Raw genomic sequence first — 18189 nt, 5'->3', positions numbered from 1 at the left:
TTGGTGGAAAAACATAGGGATTCCCCCATGTTGCCTGGGTTCGGAAGTTTCCGGTGCGAGAGAGGCATGTTGAGGTGGCTAAAGTAATGCAGAAGATGTCATATGCTGAGGCAGTGAAGATAGTAGGAGGAGGATGGGTCAAGGGTGAGGGATCCTGAGAGGATCCCTGTCAGTAGTAGATCTGTGCCAGCACAGAGGGATAAGCCAATGAGTATATATGCTTCAATAAGGTTGGCTTCTTAGCTATGGTTATGAACTGTACTGCAGAAATGGAACATAAATCACAGAAAATCGATATTGTTGTGGCAGTTGCAGAGAAGTACTTGGGTGTACAAGATATGACTTCAGAAGCGTTGCATGGTGTGTTGAGTGGTGATGTCCTGTGCTCCCAGGCCGTTGGCATGGTGTAGGAGCAGGTAGAATCAAAGAAGTGGAATGGGGTAGTGACTTTTTAATGAGTGTAGGGTAAGTCAAAAGGGTGTTTTTTTAATGTACTTTCTAAAAATAAAAAGTGTAATTTTTTATTTATTTTACCTTTATTTTACTAGGCAAGTCAGTTAAGAACAAATTCTTATTTTCAATGACGGCCTAGGAACAGTGGGTTAACTGCCTGTTCAGGGGCAGAAATGGTTTACACTCCAGTCCAGTTGGTGAGTGTAAAGCCCGATGAGATTGCAAACTGCTTTTTAAAAACCAAATAAGAAAAATAAGAAACTGTGCCCCCTAGTCTTTGTTGAGCACATGACTCCATGTTTACAGATATTTCAACAAAGATTTTTATAACTAACCCAAGATAGACCAGAGCCTGTCGTTTCCAATGGTAGCACATTAATCATAATGAGCAGAACAAGCAAGGAGGTGGGCAGGGCCAATGACGAACTAGTGAGATCCTATTTACGCTTGTAACATTTATTTGTATATTTCCGTAAGGGGATTCCTACTCAGTGAAATTCGCATTAACTTAAACGCAACAACAACAACAAAAAACTTCCGCAAAGGGTAAGTCTACAAAATGCAGTCCACTCTAACAGATTTTATTTTTGAAAACATAAAACTATACGAGATTAAACGTTTCATCGATGAGAACATTTGCAAAATTTCGGCCAAAATCCATCTCGCTCCATCTTCTCCCACTGCTGGCCACTTGGCTTCCTCTCCTCAACATATTTGGTAGTGAGTGGAATTGCCAACCGGATAGTTCACATTTATACATCCGGTGAAATATCTGGAACATCTTTCTTGCTGCGATTGCCATCTGTGTCACGTGGCAAGATGGCTGCCATTTCAGATGAATATTTTTCTTCCTTGCAAATTCTTTTAAAGGTAAGCTATCTACTGTTTGTCGGCATTGCTGTATTTATTAGTGTGATAATCTGTGTGTGTTATCGGTTTGTTATATTAGTCGAAGTATCGGTCGCTTTTGTTCATTTCGTAACGTTAGCTAGTTGAGGTTAACTAGTTTGATTATTATGGCTGGCTTGCTGTATGGAATAGGCTCTGCTAAGTCTACAGTACTATAGCGGTGCGTAAAATCACTCGGGGAAAAGTGGCGTGTATGCATGGGTGCCAAGGGAAGACAGTCTTTCCTCAAACTGGACCAAGAAAAAAACTTTGTTTTCCTTCTTGTCCTTCAATTCCCAAAAAGCTGAATGCATATCACCGGGAAAGCATCCGAGCGAGACGGTGCCCCTTTGAAATATTATTGGAATCTGTGTGGGTAGCTGGACAGGTAGGATGATTGACAGTGAGGGTGAACAGGAGGTCATGGGTCAGGTGACAGAGGAATGGATGAGACTGAGGCAGGAATTCCTTTAACCACAAAGTGGTATATTTACTGGGCAGTTTGTGCTGCATAACAAAGGAAACAGAATAACATGTATCCAATCAAATTCATAATCACAAAGATCAAATCATTCTCATTAACATAATTAGGTAATTCAGGTCAATAGGAATCATTGAGTCATTTAGGCTCGGAAATATTCATCATAATCATGAGAAGAATAATACAATCAGTTATCGGTTATTCAGTCTAATCCCCATCAGTTTCATATCAGAATTAATCAGTTCAGCAAACAATGACATTTCATATTTCATCCTTTCAGGTTCGTCTTCATATGTACATGTAATGTCATTACATATTAACCATATCGATGGCATAATTGGCCTGTGACGATCCCGTGATCATTGTCCATTTACATTACACAATAGGTTTGAAGCATGCACTCCAAGGTTAAAACTATAAACAATAACTGATGGCCTGCTCTCCCGATCGCAACAGATTACCTTTCATCTGAACTGATTCGGTGGATTTACGTTGATTCATGGACGCACAAAACATCTGGATTAGAAGGAGTTAAGGCTCGTATGAATGTCCTGCTTAATGTTTGTCATTATCGTAAATCAACTGCATTGTACTTACTGTAAGGGCTGTAACATAACAAAATGTGGAAAAAGTCATCGAGTCTTTGTTTGCGTGTCCAAGTAGAAGAAAAAAGACCCTCTCTACTTGTAGAGAAATGCCAAACCGCTCGTTCATCTATGACTCTGTCATACAGTAGGCTACATGCTTTTAGTTTTTTTGTCCTAACTAAAATGCTTGTTCACTAGCCTTACTTTCATTGGCAACGAGGAGCCAGCTAGTTAATATTAGCATATATCTAGCTACATATTGAACTTTCATCTTCTCAGGCATTATGTATGAATTTATGGTTGGATCAGAATTGCCATTATAATCATTGGCCAGTATGGAAAATTAAGTAAAACCACAAGTCAAATTCCCTATCTCCATCCATGGCCAATTTTAGTTACAGTGCATTCAGAAAGTATTGAGACCTAACTTTTTCCACATTGTTACATTACAGCCTCAGTCTGAAATTGATTCGTTTTCCCCCTCAATCTACACACAATACCAAAGAAAAAGCAGGCTTAGAAATGTTTGCAAATGTATAAACAAATAATTTACAGAAGTATTCCAAACTTTGTTGAAGCACCTTTGGCAGCAATTATAGCCAAGTCTTTCTGGGTATGATGCTACAAACTTGCCACACTTGTATTTGGGGAGTTTCTTCCATCCTTCTCTGCAGATCCTCTCAAGCTCTATCAGATTGGATGGGGAGCGTCGCTGCACAGCTATTTTCAGGTCTCTCCCGAGATGTTCGATCGGGTTCAAGTCCGGGCTCTTCCTGGGCCATTCAAGGACATTCATAGACTTGTCCCGAAGCCACTCCTGTGTTGTCTTGGCTGTGTACTTAGGGTCATTGTCCTGTTGGAAGGTAAACCTTCACCCCAGTTGGAGTTCCTGGGCGCTCTGGAGTAGGTTTTCGTCAAGGATCTCTCTGTACTTTGCTCCGTTCATCTTTCCCTCGATCCTGACTAGTCTCCCAGTCCCTGCGGCTGAAAAACATCCCCACAGCATGATGCTGCCACCACCATGCTTCACCATAGGGATGGTGCCAAGTTTCCTCCAGGCGTGACGCTTGGCATTCAGGCCAAAAATGGTTCAATCTTGGTTTCCTCAGACCAGAGAACCTTGTTTCTCATGGTCTGAGAGTCCTTTAGCTGCCTTTTGGCAAACTCCAAGCAGGCCCTTGTGCCATGTGCCCTTTACTGAGAAGTGGTTTCAGTTAGAGGTCAACCGATTATGATTTTTCAACGCCGATACCGATTATTGGAGGACCAAAAATACCGATACCGATTAATCGGACGATTTAAAAATATATATATATATTTTTTTTATTTGTAATAATGACAATTACAACAATACTGAATGAACACTTATTTTAACTTAATATAATACATCAATAAAATCAATTTAGCCTCTAGTAAATAATGAAACATGCTCAATTTGGTTTAATTAATGCAAAAAAAAAAGTGTTGGAGAAGAAAGTAAAAGTGCAATATGTGCTATGTAAGAAAGCTAACGTTTCAGTTCCTTGCTCAGAACATATGAAAGCTGGTGGTACCTTTTAACATGAGTCTTCAATATTCCCAGGTAAGAAGTTTTAGGTTGTAGTTATTATAGGACTATTACCCTCTATACCATTTGTATTTCATTAACCTTTGACTATGGATGTTCTTATAGGCACTTTACTATTGGAGGTGTAACAGTATAGCTTCCGTCCTGCTCCTCGCTCCTCCCTGGGCTCGAACCAGCAACACAACGACAACAGCCACCTTCGAAGCAGCGTTACCCATGCAGAGCACGGGAAACAACCACCTCAAGGCTCAGAGCAAGTGACTTTTAAAATGCTATTAGCGCGTGCTAACTAGCTAGCCATTTCACTTCGGTTACACCAGCCACATCTCGGGGCTTGAAGTCCTAAACAGCGCAATGCTTGACGCACAACGAAGAGCTGCTGGCAAAACGCACGAAAGTGCTGTTTGAATGAATGTTTACGCGCCTGCTTCTGCCTACCACCGCTCAGTCAGATACTTGTATGCTCAGTCAGATTATATGCAATGCAGGACACGCTAGATAATATCTAGTAATATCATCAACCATGTGTAGTTAACTAGTGATTATGATTGATTGTTTTTTATAAGATAAGTTTAATGCTAGCTAGCAACTTACCTTGGCTTACTGCATTCGCGTAACAGGCAGTCTCCTTGTGGAGTGCAACGAGAGAGAGGCAGGTCGTTATTGCGTTGGACTAGTTAACTGTAAGGTTGCAAGATTGGATCCCCCAAGCTGACAAGGTGAAACTCTGTCGTTCTGCCCACCGTTCCTAGGCCGTCATTGAAAATAAGAATGTACTCTTAACTGACTTGCCTAGTTAAATAAAAGGTATACATTTTTTTTTTTTTAATCAGCGCCCAAAAATACCAATTTCCAATTGTTATGAAAACCTGAAATCGACCATTCCGATTAATCGGTCTACCTCTAGTTTCAGTCTGGCCACTCTACCATAAACGCCTGATTGTTGGAGTGCTGCAGAGATGGTTGTCCTTCTGGAAGGTTCTCCCAACTCCACAGAGGAACTCTGAAGCTATGTCAGAGTGACCACTGGGTTCTTGGTAACTTCACTGACCAAGGCCATTTTCGCCCCAATTGCTCAGTCTGGCCGGGCGGCCTGTTCTAGGAAGAGTCTCGGTGGTTCCAGACTTCTTCAATTTGAGAATGAGTGAGACCACTGTGGTCTTGGGGACCTTCCATGCTGCATAAATTTTTTTGGTACCCTTCCCAGATCTGCGCCTCGACACAATCCTGTCTTGGAGCTCTATGGACAATTCCTTTGACCTCATGGATTGGTTTTTGCTCTGACATGCACTGTCAACTGTGGGACCTTATATAGACAGGTGTGTGCCCTTCCAAATCATGTTCAATTATTTGAATTTACCACAGGTGACCTCCAAGGATGATCAATGGAAACTGGATGCACCTGAACTCAATTTCAGTCTCATAGTAAAGGATCTGAATACTTATGTAAATAAGGCCTTTGTAATACATTTGCAAAAATGTCTAAACATGTTTTCGCTTTGTCATTATGGGGTAGTGTGTGTAGATTGAGGGAAACAATGTATTTAATACATTCTAGAATAAGGCTGTAACTAGTGATGTACTGATATGACATTTTTGGCCAATACCTAATATTTTCCTTGCCAAAAAAAGCAATACCGATATAAAAATAGTCTAACAACTTTATGGGCTTTCCTGACACCACATATTATATAGGTCCTGGATTGCAGGAAGCTTGGCCCCAATAGGGTTAAGTAGCTAGCTAGCTATTTATTTTAATGAACATGAAGGTCAATTGCAATAGGCGAAAAAGTGGCTACCTAGCTAATACTTACAAGGATTCCTAAATCTTTGCTAAGAATAATGGAAAGGACTGCAGTTTCTATTGGTCATTGTTTTATTGGTGCTAGCTAGGTACCACGCTAAAGCTAGGTTTTTATTACCAACGCGGTATTGTAAACACATAGTTTGTGGCCGGTGTTTGCTTGTTTGTAGACTTTTGTACAGCTTTGACAGTGCTACTTATAGTGGCGGCGCTTGGCTTGCACATGCAATTTCAGAACACACAACATTCTATAATATAACTGTTATTTGATGTAAAAATTAAAAGCTTATTTAACACTAACACGCAAAGACCCAAACAGCGTTCCGTTTGCTACTACTGTGTAACTCCTTTAGGGCAACATCTGAAAAATAGCACACTTGGTAGTGTACCGGTGCTCAACCAGTTGGCGAAAGCCAACATCACCCACAACAGAACAGTTGATTGTCAAGGGCAATGAATTCCATTATCTTGGCGTTTAATGGATTTCGCCTTTGAGTTGTCTCGCTGAAATTGTCTTACTCTTTCAAATGAATACTCAACTTGACTGCTCGATCAACACAGCAGACATTGTGGGATAGGTTAGGAATGCTGTGTAGTGCAACATTTTACGTGGCGTCATTATCATGTACCTACGCACGTAGGCTTTGAAATCGGTGTTAAACTGGACAGACATCGGGCCGATACCAATGTTGGCATTTTTATTTAATGTCGTCTGATTCCGATATCATGCATACCTAGCTGTAACATAACAAAATGTGGAAAAAGTCAGGGTTCTGAATACTTTCTGAATGCACTGTAGCTAGCCACTGGAGAACAATTCTAATTCTGTCAACGACATCTGGCTTTTGTTGTGAAGCCAAATCCAAACTGGCTTCCTTTGACTTTTTTTGGGGGTGCGCCAGGACCATTTATAGTTGAGCTCGTTCAGTTAGCTCAACGCTGTTTGGATTATTTGATTCAAAAAAAGGGTGGCCAAATGCTCGCTGGCTTCCCTTGCATTCAATGATAGATGGGCTACACATACAGAGGGGCACTTATTTGCTTGCTTTCTCCGGTGAAATACATTCAGCCTCTTGTGAATTGAAGGAAAATGATGGCTTCCCTTGGCACCCATGAATACACGCCACTGTAAAGGCTAGTCTTACCTATCCCATAATGTGCCTCTGTAGTCTATAGATGTTCACTGTGAGATCATTCAGGGCTCGTCTGTCTCTAATCCCTTTCATGTCGACTCACTACCATGAATGAGAGAAGGCTCCATCGAAGGATGCGGTGCGGCAGCTATGTGCTGACAGTTTCCCTTCTGGAGCCCCTGAGTCATGGCGACTCGCGGAAAGTACAGCAGGGACCCTGTCTGTATCTGCCATCGAGGCAAAGGAGGTGAGTGTGAGAAAGTAAAGTAATTGCAATATCAGTCATCAACCAAGGAGAGAAACAGGTTGCACTTCACACAGATGGCAGCTTTCTAATTCTAACTGCCATTCACTAATTCTCATCAGATTCCAAGAAGCGTTTACATGTCAGGGATCTAGTAAAGCCCGGCGACCCGGGGTCATAATCTGCGAAGGGCATTGTACTGTCGCTGTTTGCTACAATATTATTACAGAATGCAGGCCTAATGTATAGAACCACCAACATGACTCTTTACACATCTCTCAAACCACCAGTGTTTGTCAAACTGATCATCTGGGAGAGGACACCAATTGATCCTGTGCTCTTCTATTTCAGCTTATTGCAGCCCTGCACACCCTTTCTCACCACATCCTGTTCCATAACCTGACAGCGCCCGAGCAGATCCTTGTACTATTCCCCAAGTCATTCCACCCCAGCCTCAAGATCCTCATTACCAAGATTATGCTTGAGCACAGGTCTGTAGCCATTCCTCCCACGCTCACCAAGGACCACTTTCTCATGGTTCTTCAACGTACATGTCTAATTTTGGGAACTGAAATGGTGTCAAATGTTTGAAATACAGTTGCTGTTTTTTTTTTGTAGCCCCACATGGAGAAATGAGGTTCTGTCTAATCAAAGTAAGCATGTTCTTTCATATTCCAGCTCTCTTCTTTGAACTATCTGTTACTGAATGAGTGTGAACGTGTGGTACCAACCCTGACACAACTGTTGGTTGAATGTTCTCCAGTTTCGCTGCCCCATCTAGTGGAGATGGACTGGAGAGTCGACATGAAGACTGCATCTGACTCGGTCAGTCGCATGGCTGTGCCCACCTGCCTGGTGCACATGAAGGTATGCCAATGTGCGCCATGCACTGGTCTCAACAAACATGTGTTCTCCTCACTTTAATATTACAATTTTCGGCACTTTGTCACATACATCCAGTGCTTAACATGTGCAGGGGCTCACTGGAGCCTCAAATGTTCTACTGCTTGAGCTCCTGCACCTCAGAATATTAGCTAAAAAATATTGTACTTGTACCCATTTCAGTCAGTCAAGCACTGCTTTACATCCATACATCACAAGCACTGCAATAACATTTATAAATGTGTAGATGCTACAACTAGGGCTTGTTGAAGTTGGTCTGGGTATAAGTGACTGTCACTAACAGTGTGTTGCCATTGCAGGTGGAGGACTCCAGCTGTCTAAGGGGCAGTGGCGCTCTCTCATCGGTCACGGTGGAGTTGAGCAAGGAAACTCTGGACACCATGCTGGACGGCCTGGGCCGGATCCGTGACCAATTGTCAGTGGTGGCCGGAAAATGAGACCCCTCACCAGAATGGCCACACCGTAGGCCTTGGGTACATCATTCTTGATACTCTAAAGTGACTTTTACTCATCTCCTCTCATTTATCTGCACAAATCTGAAAACAGAGAAATCAATTATGGGTGCCCATTTTCTACTAATAAACATAAGTCTCAAATGTAAACACTTGATAAAGTGGCTCACACGACGTCAGTGACACTGCCAGGGTATCAGCCACAAAAGTTGTGTGTCAGTGCCGTTTTAAGGAAGGTGGGAAAGAAGAGGTAGCAATTTTAGACATGGGCTAAAAGATGGAAAAGAAGAAGAGACTTGTTCCTCTAGTCCCGGAGGGAAGAAACAAACAAGTACACACAATCCCATCATTAGCACTGATCTGGTAGTGCCACTACATTCCTCCTTGTTCTGTCAGTACAGTCAAGAGGGTCTTTTGAATTCAATGTTTATGTCAATAAATGAAGAGATTAATGCTGAAGTTTGTCTTTTTACTGCTCTTGTACTAGGACCATCAAATCAGTCAATACACTGGACCAAGATATTGCAGAGCTGGATTACATGTATTTTAGTCTCAGACCGTAAACAGTTAGTTACGAAACAAGTTATGGTTCATCTTCATTCAAGTATGTTATTATTGGCTCATTTCCCTTACAATTATATTGTACACTGCAAATACATCAAGGCTACAATCTCTTATCACAGCATTTTTGTTAACAGGAGGCCCCTACATTTAACAAGCCAAATCTTTGGTGTTAGGATAATTTTCAAACATTTCTATAGACAAATATTCCCATATCAAAACACAGTAAGAACCTCACATCAATACCATATTAAACATTTTGATCAAGTGTGTTGATCTTGTTGCATGGGAAAGTAGCAGTTAGTAGTGTGACGAAACCCATAACTAGCCTACAGATATTGTTGCACACGCTTTGTCTAGGGGTCCTGTAACATGAATGTGTGCATTTGTGAGAAATCAACGTATGTGCCGAGATGTTGCAAAGGGAGACCGCAAACTTGCCTTGGTCCAGGGCCGGCTCTGTCTCTTGACCTCTTGGTTGGCCATCCAAGCGGATTCTTATTTGTTCAGATGGTGACGAAACACATGTACAAAAAGGAAACCACCAGCAGGCATGTCCAAACGAACCAGCAGCCTCACAGCTTACAAGCTGAGACGCTGACTGACGATCACCCTAATTGGCAGCACCAATGTGTGCCGATCAACCAAGCTCAGCACCTGGACCCGGTCGCTGCCACCTGAGGGATTGAGTGTGAAAGGGTATCCTTGACAATGTCCATTAGTAGTAGAATTTGAACCCTTTTTTACAGATAGCCACGGGCACACTCCAACACTTAACACTGTTTAGTGAGTCCGCCAGATCAAAGGAAGTAGGGTTGACCAGGGATGTTTGCTTGATAAGTGTGTGAATCTTCCTGTCCTGCTAAGCATTCAAAATGTAACGAGTACTTTTGTGTGTCAGGGAAAATATAAGGAATAAAAAGTACATACTTTTCTTTAGGAATGTGGTGTAGTAAAAGTTGTCAAAAATGTAAATAGGAAAGTACAGATACCCCCAAAACTACTTAATACTTTACACCACTGTTACAGTATTTTGCCTGGTAAATTGTTTTCTCCCAATGTTTATATGACCCCCAAACAGGCCCATTGTTGCCTGCATACGCCTTTTATACCTCCCGTGCACGAGTGGTTGTAGTGGTGTGCAGATGTGGGTGGTTGTCTATTTTCATAATTCCATTGAATATACACCATAACAAAAATCCATTATTCATTTGTTTAGGCAGATCCTAAGAAACATAAGACTAATAAAAAAGGATAGAATTTCATATTTTGAGTTGAATTATGTTACTTGTCTGTGCAGCCTCTATGGTTGTAGCATGCACATGAATATTGATTGTTTATTAAACAGAAAATACACAGTCACACATTTGATAGTAGGCTAAGAATGAATAATATAATAAAATACAAAGAATATCCCACACAACTTGCATCATGACAACATAAAAATATTTATCAGAGCCCAAATTAAACCTGATTATTATTATTTTTAAATCTACGTGTCACCTCTTTCCAACCCTCACTCTGCTTTGTTAGGGAGCAGGTGTAGGATATTACATTGATAGTATCTTCATCACGACACCGATAGAAAATAATAGCAATCTATATTTTCAAAAGCATTGGAGTCTCGTGTTCCTACTGCGTGTGATCAGTGCTAATAAATGAGCCAATTTGACAAGATGATCATAAGCAGCACTCAAATCAAATGTAGGCCTATTATAACAATTGGATGACTTTGCGAGTTTAAGTAAACAATAATTTGATGCCTTCAATTGCATTAGCCTACTTTATTCCAATATTTTCATCATTCAGTGATATGTTTTCACAGTTGTGGTTAAGGAAATTGCATGTGGTGGGCTATGCGAAGAGATGGGTGACATGCCTCGCAAAGTTTCTAACTGCCAGGATGATAGTAGTAACGGCCGCTGTCTAGCAACCATCAAGAGCTTAAGAGCGGAGTGCGTGCCAATGCCGCCTCAGGTTTTTATGGCTACATTTCATTCTAAGCCGTAGGCAGAACTTTACCGTAATCATGACTAGGTCGGTTGGCGGAAATAAACATATGGGCTTTGTCTCGCGGGCTTTCTTATATAGAGAGAAGTCAGCATGAAGTTGGCAGAATAATGTCTCAGTTTGAAAGGTGTACATGTCCCAGTGGAGGCTGCTGAGGGGAGCGGCTTATAATAATGGCTGGAAGGGAGCAAATGGAATGGCATCAAGCACCTGGAAACCATGTGTCTGATGTATTTAATATCATTCCATTCATTCTGCTCCAGCCATTAGCACGAGCCCGTCCTCCACAATTATGGTGCCACCAACCTCTTGTGATATGTCCTAACACTAACCGTCCCCCAATAGATCATAAAAGTTAGAAATGTGTATAAAAATGGCTTAGGGTCCAGACGTCCATCTGTCTGTCTCAAGAAGACTTCAGCAGTGAGATGCCTTCCATGTCCAGCTCAACTGGATGGACACTGAAGTCTCGGAGGCCCTGGGACACAAACAGTCAATGTCAGCTGAAACGCTGAGCATACCTCAACTCTGCTTTTAAATTAGTTATTTTGGTTTCTTTTTAAACTCAAGTTTTAAACACATAGGACTGATATAACTGCCCTGTTCGTTCCCTGCCATCTTCATTTGAACTATACCTGATCCTTTCAGTATATCGCCATCTGTCTATATATACTCACTTGTGTGTTGTTGAGGACCTGACGCACTGCCTCCCCCTGCTGTGGCTGGCGGGTCAGCAGGTAGAGGAAGCCCCCTCCGCCCGCCCCAGCCAGAGTCTGTCCCAGGGCCAGCGGGCGCAGGGCATCCATCATGGTCCGCACAGCTGCCGGCTCACACCCCGGAGCCATCACCTTCTTCTGGCCCCAGTAACGCTCCAGACAAGCCCCCAGCCTGGGGAGAGAGCCTAGAGGGAGATGGAGAGGATTAACAAACACATTTAGCATCTCCTGCCTTCCACATTTAGCCTACAAGCCACTGATGCAGACCTTTGGAACATCTACATTTTAAAAAGTCTAATAAATCCATGTAATACACCATCACAATAAATCCATGATGTATTTTAGACAGGACTAAAGAAACATGATATGAAGAAAATGTATATTTCAGAAGAACAGAATAGCATACTCTGAGTTGTCCTTATGTTAGGTCCTGATCTGGCTATGCCAAATGGCTGTGGGCTACACTACTTCATTTAGCAGACAGGATTTCCTTAGAATTCTGTGGCATTATTTTATAGTATGAAGAATACAATTGAACAAAGCTGAATAAAATAGAAAGTATATTTTCTCAAAATAATTTGAGTGTGCGCGCACATGAAGCCATTCTGTGCACGTTTTTAACCAATTCCGAGGTGCGTATTGAAGATATTGGAAGAACTGTCCACATTTACTTTTCGTCAGTTAACAATATGAGTAGGCCTAACGAACAGCAAAAGCACTAGACCATAGTACAAAGGTCGACCTACTCTATTCTGTGCGAGAAATAAATATTCCAAACATAGTCTGGGACAGTTGTGTGATGCGACAGATCCCAAATTAATACAACCACTAGCATAAAAAAAATGTTTTAAACGATGAGCCTGACACAGCAGATGAGAACATTTAGCTGAAAATTTTGATAAACTATGCTATTTCTTCACATTATAAGCACAGCAATGTGCACACGGCAGTAGGCTACAAGCACGAATGTCCCACTAGCAGGAAAACACCATTCACAAAAAAGTGACCACAAATGTGATTATGCATTAAATGCTTTTATTATCAAGATGCATTTTTATGGTGAAAATTATCTTCCCCAAACTTGAAACTATTTAGACTCTACACCTGTTGTAAAGCGGATGAATGTGCTTTATTTGGCCACTTTAGTTGTAATATAAACCTTATCAAAACATATAGGCCTATGGGCTAGGCTACATGAGGTGTGCGACTGAGTTAAAAAAGTCACCCAAAAAATAATGCACTGTTTACCTTAAGCAGGGCATCATTCACGAGTGATAATTTATCATTCACAAGTGATAGGCTAATATTGTCACCATCACACTATTCAATATATATATATATATATATATATATATATATATATATATATATATATATATATGTATATGTATATGTGTGTGTGTGTGTGTGTGTGTGTGTGTGTGTGTGTGTGTGTGTATATAATTTGTTTTCATTTAGAAGGGACCATTATCATGCGCCCATCTCAAAACAGGTGCAGCTAGAAAACAAATCTGACAATTAAAATATGCAGCCCCACTTAGGTACGAGTTTAAAAGACCATTCCTCTCCCTCTCACCTTCTGTACAGGCGCGGGCACACTCTTCTGCGTTGTCCACTAGCTGCCCGGCGTTCTCCACGATGGAGGGCACACGGCTGTACCAGCGCCGCACTGTGTCCTGCACAACAACATGGCAGCCATTTTAGAGACGAGACACCCAACATCCTTCAAACTGCACCAGGGGTACAGCTCAGTAGTCTGAAGTTTCTTCCTCTCCTTGGCTATTCCTCTAAGTAGCTGTAGAAGTTGACATTCTGTTTTGATCATGTAGTTTTGAAAGATTTCAGCTAGTAAATACATGGTACATGTGAAATGACAAAATGCCTGCAGCACTGAGAGGAGGTGTTCTACCACAACTGTACACTGTAAACAAGAAGTGATCAGAAATATTATTGTGGAAACAGGAAGTGTGGATGCTTGGTGAAAATATATTAAAAGGAACTTTACAGAACCTCATTAAATCCCAAAGCGATATTTTGAACCCTAAACTTGACTAAAAGCACGAAACAAGGTGTTCTAGCACACAGTCAGAAAGCGTTGGATTTATTACAGTGGAGATTTAAACTCAATACAGACTAAAAGGCCTGATTTATAAGTTACAATTATTTTTTGAAAGTACAAAAAGTCAGTCTTTTCAATGAATGGTATAAAGTTAAGGGGTTAACATTGTGACTTTGAATAAGTGGAAGGCTGGATGGTTAACCTGCAGCAAGTTTCGTGCAAGCCGAGTCTTGCCGGTGTAGACCAGCAGGAGGTGCTGTTGCAGTGAGAGCAGAAAGTCGTCGGAGAGAGGGAGACGTTCCACTTCCACCCGGAGGGGGAGACAGGCTTTGGAGCGCGCCACCTTTACTCCCCCCACCAAGCCTCCGACCTGGTCCTGCCAACCACCACCTCAGGAGGGAGATCGGGAGAGAGAAGGAAACAGAATGAGTGCATCATAACAAATAACATATCATAATATTCTATTAATATAATATGCCATTTAGCAGACGCTTTTATCCAAAGCGACTTAAAACCCTTTGACACGGGTGGTCCCTGCTGTGTACGCTCAAACCGGTGTGATTAGAATGTCTAGTTACGATTGACATGTTTGAGCTGGCCACACTGTTTTATACCAAAACAATGTTGCAATTATCATTGTGTTTTATAGGCTACATTGGTCCTAGCGCTAACTGAGAAAAGAAACACAAGCTGTCATATTTAGACAACTCTTGGCTGATAGAAACCATAATATGAATTAACAATGACTATTTACACTTCATCACATCATGGGTGAGCTCACCAGTGATCAAAATAATTGAATAAAGTCCTTGCTAAAAGTCTAAAGTAGTCCAATGGTGTGTAGTTGTGCGCGCCGCCATGGTTGTTTTTCTCCATCAACCAAAGATAAGAGGTAAAAAGATGAGTTGGGTCTGTTTGCAGTATGCATGTTAAAGACGAAGGGGATGTGTCGTCTCCCATCATTCACTTCCAGAAGTTCTCGAGTGAACCATCCTTTCACCTTGCTATACCATCGTTTGTCTGACAGACGTTTTCGTGACTCAGAATGCATTGAATGATGTCAACAAACATGGCTCCACACATAGCCGGCAAACAGCTTAGCAAAATATATTTATAACGGACTTAAGCTGGTTAATCTGTGTCGTTTACAGTGGGAGCAAATGAAGCATAGTGGGCAGAACAATGAAGAAGGTGAGCAAAGCCAAGCATGAGCTAGTGAGATCCTATTGGCACATTGTAGCGTATATTTGCATTTTCAGTCAGGGAGCGCCTCCTCTGAAGAGTGCGTGTACACAAACTCAATTCGAACTTGCATTCTTAAACAACGCAATTTTTTTTTACTTTGGAAAAGTGTCAAATCTATAAAACGTAGTGCACTGTGTTTGTAGCGGATTCTAGTTTTGGGAACAGAAAAATGTATTGAGATCCAGATGTTTCATAGATGAGAAAATGACCAGAATCTCGGCCCAGTTTCACTACTAACGACTGGACTTCCTCTCACTTCTATATTTGGTGGTGAGAAAACGTTCTAAACTGATGCTTCAGCTTCATAGCCCCTGTGACGTGCCTGTGGCTTAGCATTAGCTCATCATAATCAGAACAACCTTCAAAAAAGTATTTTACACACGTGTCCATTACAATCTATGCAAGAATCCAAAGTTATTTTAAGTAAGGAAAAGAACAATGAAGGCAACATGGGCGCCAGGGTTACGGCTAGAAGGGATCCCAGCTTTTGTCAGATTTGACTTTTCGTAGCAGGTTAGGAAAATTAATGTAGCAGGTTAAGATAATTAGGTTAAGGTTAGGAAAAGGGTTAGGATTAGCTAAAATGGATCCCTTCTAGCCATGTCCGGACGCCAGTCGGAAAATGCGCCAGGGGGAAAAAAGTTAGTACAGGTTCTGTTCTCACTGGAGATGCAAATGTCTGCATTCTTGATCCTAAGAAACACTGGGGAAGTGCTTGGGCTCTCATCTAAGAGAGAAGTTTGAGGCATTACAATGAGCCGGACAAATGTAAATTGTTCGCCACAGTGAAATGGGCTGCTTCTATGTGAATTATTGAAGAGGGCGAAACACACATCAATTCAAATTGTTAAATAAACCTTGTTTGAAAATAATTTGAGATTGACAAGTTGAAACATAGCCTATAGATAATTAGCACGCAGCACGCCATGGTTTAAGGGCAGAGCGGGTTAACTGTCCTGATGCGTAACAATCACATTTTGCAACAGTGAAGGCATTCTTCACAAGCATAAAAACATCTCATGCTTTGGGGACAGTTACAGATATTTGGAAGTCACATGTGGGTGAATAGATTTTCGTATCAGTGGCCCCAGCGGTAATTGATCCCTCTATCCTAACGTTGCAAGCACAATGCCTTACCTGAGCCACACAGCATAGGATGTGAATGGTATCCTGTGTACAGTGCATTCGGAAGGTATTCAGACCCCTTGTCTTTTTCCACATTTTGTTACGCTACAGCCCCATTACAAAATGTATTACATTTTTGGTCATCAATCTACACACAACACCCCACAATGACAAAGCAAAAACGGTTTATTTTTAAATGTTTGCAAATTTATTAAAAACAAAAAACTGAAATATTACATTTACACAAGTATTCAGACCCTTTACTCAGTACTTTGATGAAGCACCTTTGGCAGCAATTACAGCCTTGATTCTTCTCGGGTATGACGCTACAAGCTTGGCACACCTGTATTATATTCTCACGCTCTGTCAGGTTGGATGGGGAGCGTCGCTGCACAGCTATTTTCAGGTCTCTCCAGAGATGTTTGATCGGCTTCAAGTCCGGGCTCTGGCTGGGCCACTCAAGGACAGTCATAGACTTGTCACGAAGCCACTCCTGCGTTGTCTTGGCTGTGTGCTTAGGGCTGTTGCCCTGTTGGAAGGTTAACTTTAGCCCCAGTCTGAGGTCCTGAGCCCTCTGGAGCATGTTTTCATCAAGGCTTTCTCTGTACTTTGCTCCGTTCATCTTTCCCTCAATCCTGACTAGTCTCCCAGTCCCTCCTGCTGAAAAACATCCCCACATCATGATGCTGCCACCACCATGCTTCACCGTAGGGATGGTGCCAGGTTTCATCCAGACGTGAAGCTTTTGCATTCAAGCCAAATAGTTCAATCTTGGTTTCATCAGTCCAGAGAAACTTGTTTTTCATGGTCTGAGAGTCTTTAGGTGCCTTTTGGCAAACTCCCAACGGGCTGCAATGTGCCTTTTACTGAGGAGTGGCTTCCGTCTGGCCACACTACCGTAAAGGCCTGATTGGTGGAGTGCTGCAGAGATGGTTGTCCTTTTGGAAGGTTCTCCCATCAACACAGAGGAACTCTAGAGCCCTGTCAAGAGTGACCATGGGGTTCTTGGTCACTGACCAAGGCCTTTCTCCCCCGATTGCTCAGTTTGGCTGGGCGGCCAGCTCTAGAAAGTGTTGATGCTTCCAAACTTCTTCCATTTAAGAATGATGGAGGCCACTGTTTTCTTGGGGACCTTCAATACTGCAGAAATATTTTGGTACCCTTCCCCAGATCTGTGCCTAGACACAATCCTGTCTCAGAGCTCTACGGACAATTTGTTTAACCTCATGGCTTGGTTTTTGCTCTGACATGCACTGTTAACTGTGGGACCTTTTATAGACAGGTGTGTGCCTTTCCAAATCATGCCCAATCAATTGAATTTACCACAGGTGGACTCTAATCAAGTTGTAGAAACATCTCAAGTATGATCATTGGAAACAGGATCCACCTGAGCATCAAAAGTTCTGAATACTTAAAGGTATCCGTTTATTTTTTTTTGAATACATTTGCAAAAAATTCTAAAAACCTATTTTCACTTTGTCATTATGGAGTATTGTGTGTAGATTGACGAGGATATGTATTTATTTCATCCCTTTTAGAATAAGGCTGTAACAAACTAAATGTGGAAGAAGTCAAGGGGTCTGAATACTTTCTGAATGCACTGTGTGTGTTTTTGTGAGTGCGTGTTGTCTCACCAGTGGTCAGCATCTGCTCCAGGTGGAGAACAGCGTGAATGAGAGAGTCTGTGTCGTAGGTTCGCCCCGTGCATCTATAGACAGCTGCCAGCACCGCTCCCGCCAAGATACTACTGGTACCTGCAGGTGCAACAACAAGCAGTGCGAGAGAAAACGGGGAGAAAGATGGAGAAAGAGTGAGAGAGGGGATGTGAGGGGAAGGGGAGAGAAGGGTGAAGGAGTGAGTGGGCAATGTGTGCCACTTGTCATTGATGACCATGTAGTGTTTTTTGCTTTTTCTGCAGCACCACAACAACAAGAGACAATGTGGTGGTTTATGTGTTATGA

The 18189-nt window shown here is 41.9% G+C and overlaps 2 protein-coding genes across 4 annotated transcripts in view; one reads left to right on the top strand and one right to left on the bottom strand.

The window, feature by feature from the left end:
- The first annotated feature begins 1215 nt into the window (after window positions 1–1215).
- Window positions 1216–8971, top strand: LOC139368044 (COMM domain containing 9). Its single transcript, XM_071106580.1, has 6 exons — window positions 1216–1323; window positions 7035–7160; window positions 7509–7648; window positions 7776–7810; window positions 7921–8024; window positions 8360–8971. Exons 1-6 carry the CDS (start codon window positions 1273–1275, stop codon window positions 8495–8497), a joined length of 594 nt encoding a protein of 197 aa, XP_070962681.1. The 5' UTR covers window positions 1216–1272; the 3' UTR covers window positions 8498–8971.
- Window positions 8972–10340: 1369 nt separating this feature from the next.
- Window positions 10341–18189, bottom strand: part of LOC139368036 (L-fucose kinase) — a 42630-nt gene continuing 34781 nt past the window's right edge. For all 3 annotated transcript variants that reach the window (XM_071106547.1, XM_071106568.1, XM_071106558.1), the window contains 5 exons: window positions 17863–17982; window positions 14061–14248; window positions 13376–13475; window positions 11761–11984; window positions 10341–11561 (listed from right to left, as the gene is read on the bottom strand). In XM_071106547.1, coding sequence (XP_070962648.1) covers window positions 11490–11561; window positions 11761–11984; window positions 13376–13475; window positions 14061–14248; window positions 17863–17982 — 704 coding nt within the window. In that variant the 3' untranslated portion in view covers window positions 10341–11489. The remainder of the gene's footprint in view (window positions 11562–11760; window positions 11985–13375; window positions 13476–14060; window positions 14249–17862; window positions 17983–18189) is intronic.

Source organism: Oncorhynchus clarkii, chromosome 2 (assembly GCF_045791955.1).
Source record: "Oncorhynchus clarkii lewisi isolate Uvic-CL-2024 chromosome 2, UVic_Ocla_1.0, whole genome shotgun sequence".
In the NCBI taxonomy this organism is placed as follows: Eukaryota; Metazoa; Chordata; class Actinopteri; order Salmoniformes; family Salmonidae; genus Oncorhynchus; species Oncorhynchus clarkii.
The sequence above is the reverse complement of the archived record's forward strand: the minus strand, read 5'-3'. Positions and strand labels throughout refer to the sequence as shown.

Coding starts and splice junctions, on each gene's coding strand:
- LOC139368044 (XM_071106580.1), top strand. CDS start 1,273: ATGGCTGCCATTTCAGATGAATATTTTTCTTCCTTGCAAATTCTTTTA. Junction 1,324..7,034: donor CCTTGCAAATTCTTTTAAAG/GTAAGCTATCTA, acceptor GAATGAGAGAAG/GCTCCATCGAAGGATGCGGT. Junction 8,025..8,359: donor CCTGCCTGGTGCACATGAAG/GTATGCCAATGT, acceptor TTGCCATTGCAG/GTGGAGGACTCCAGCTGTCT.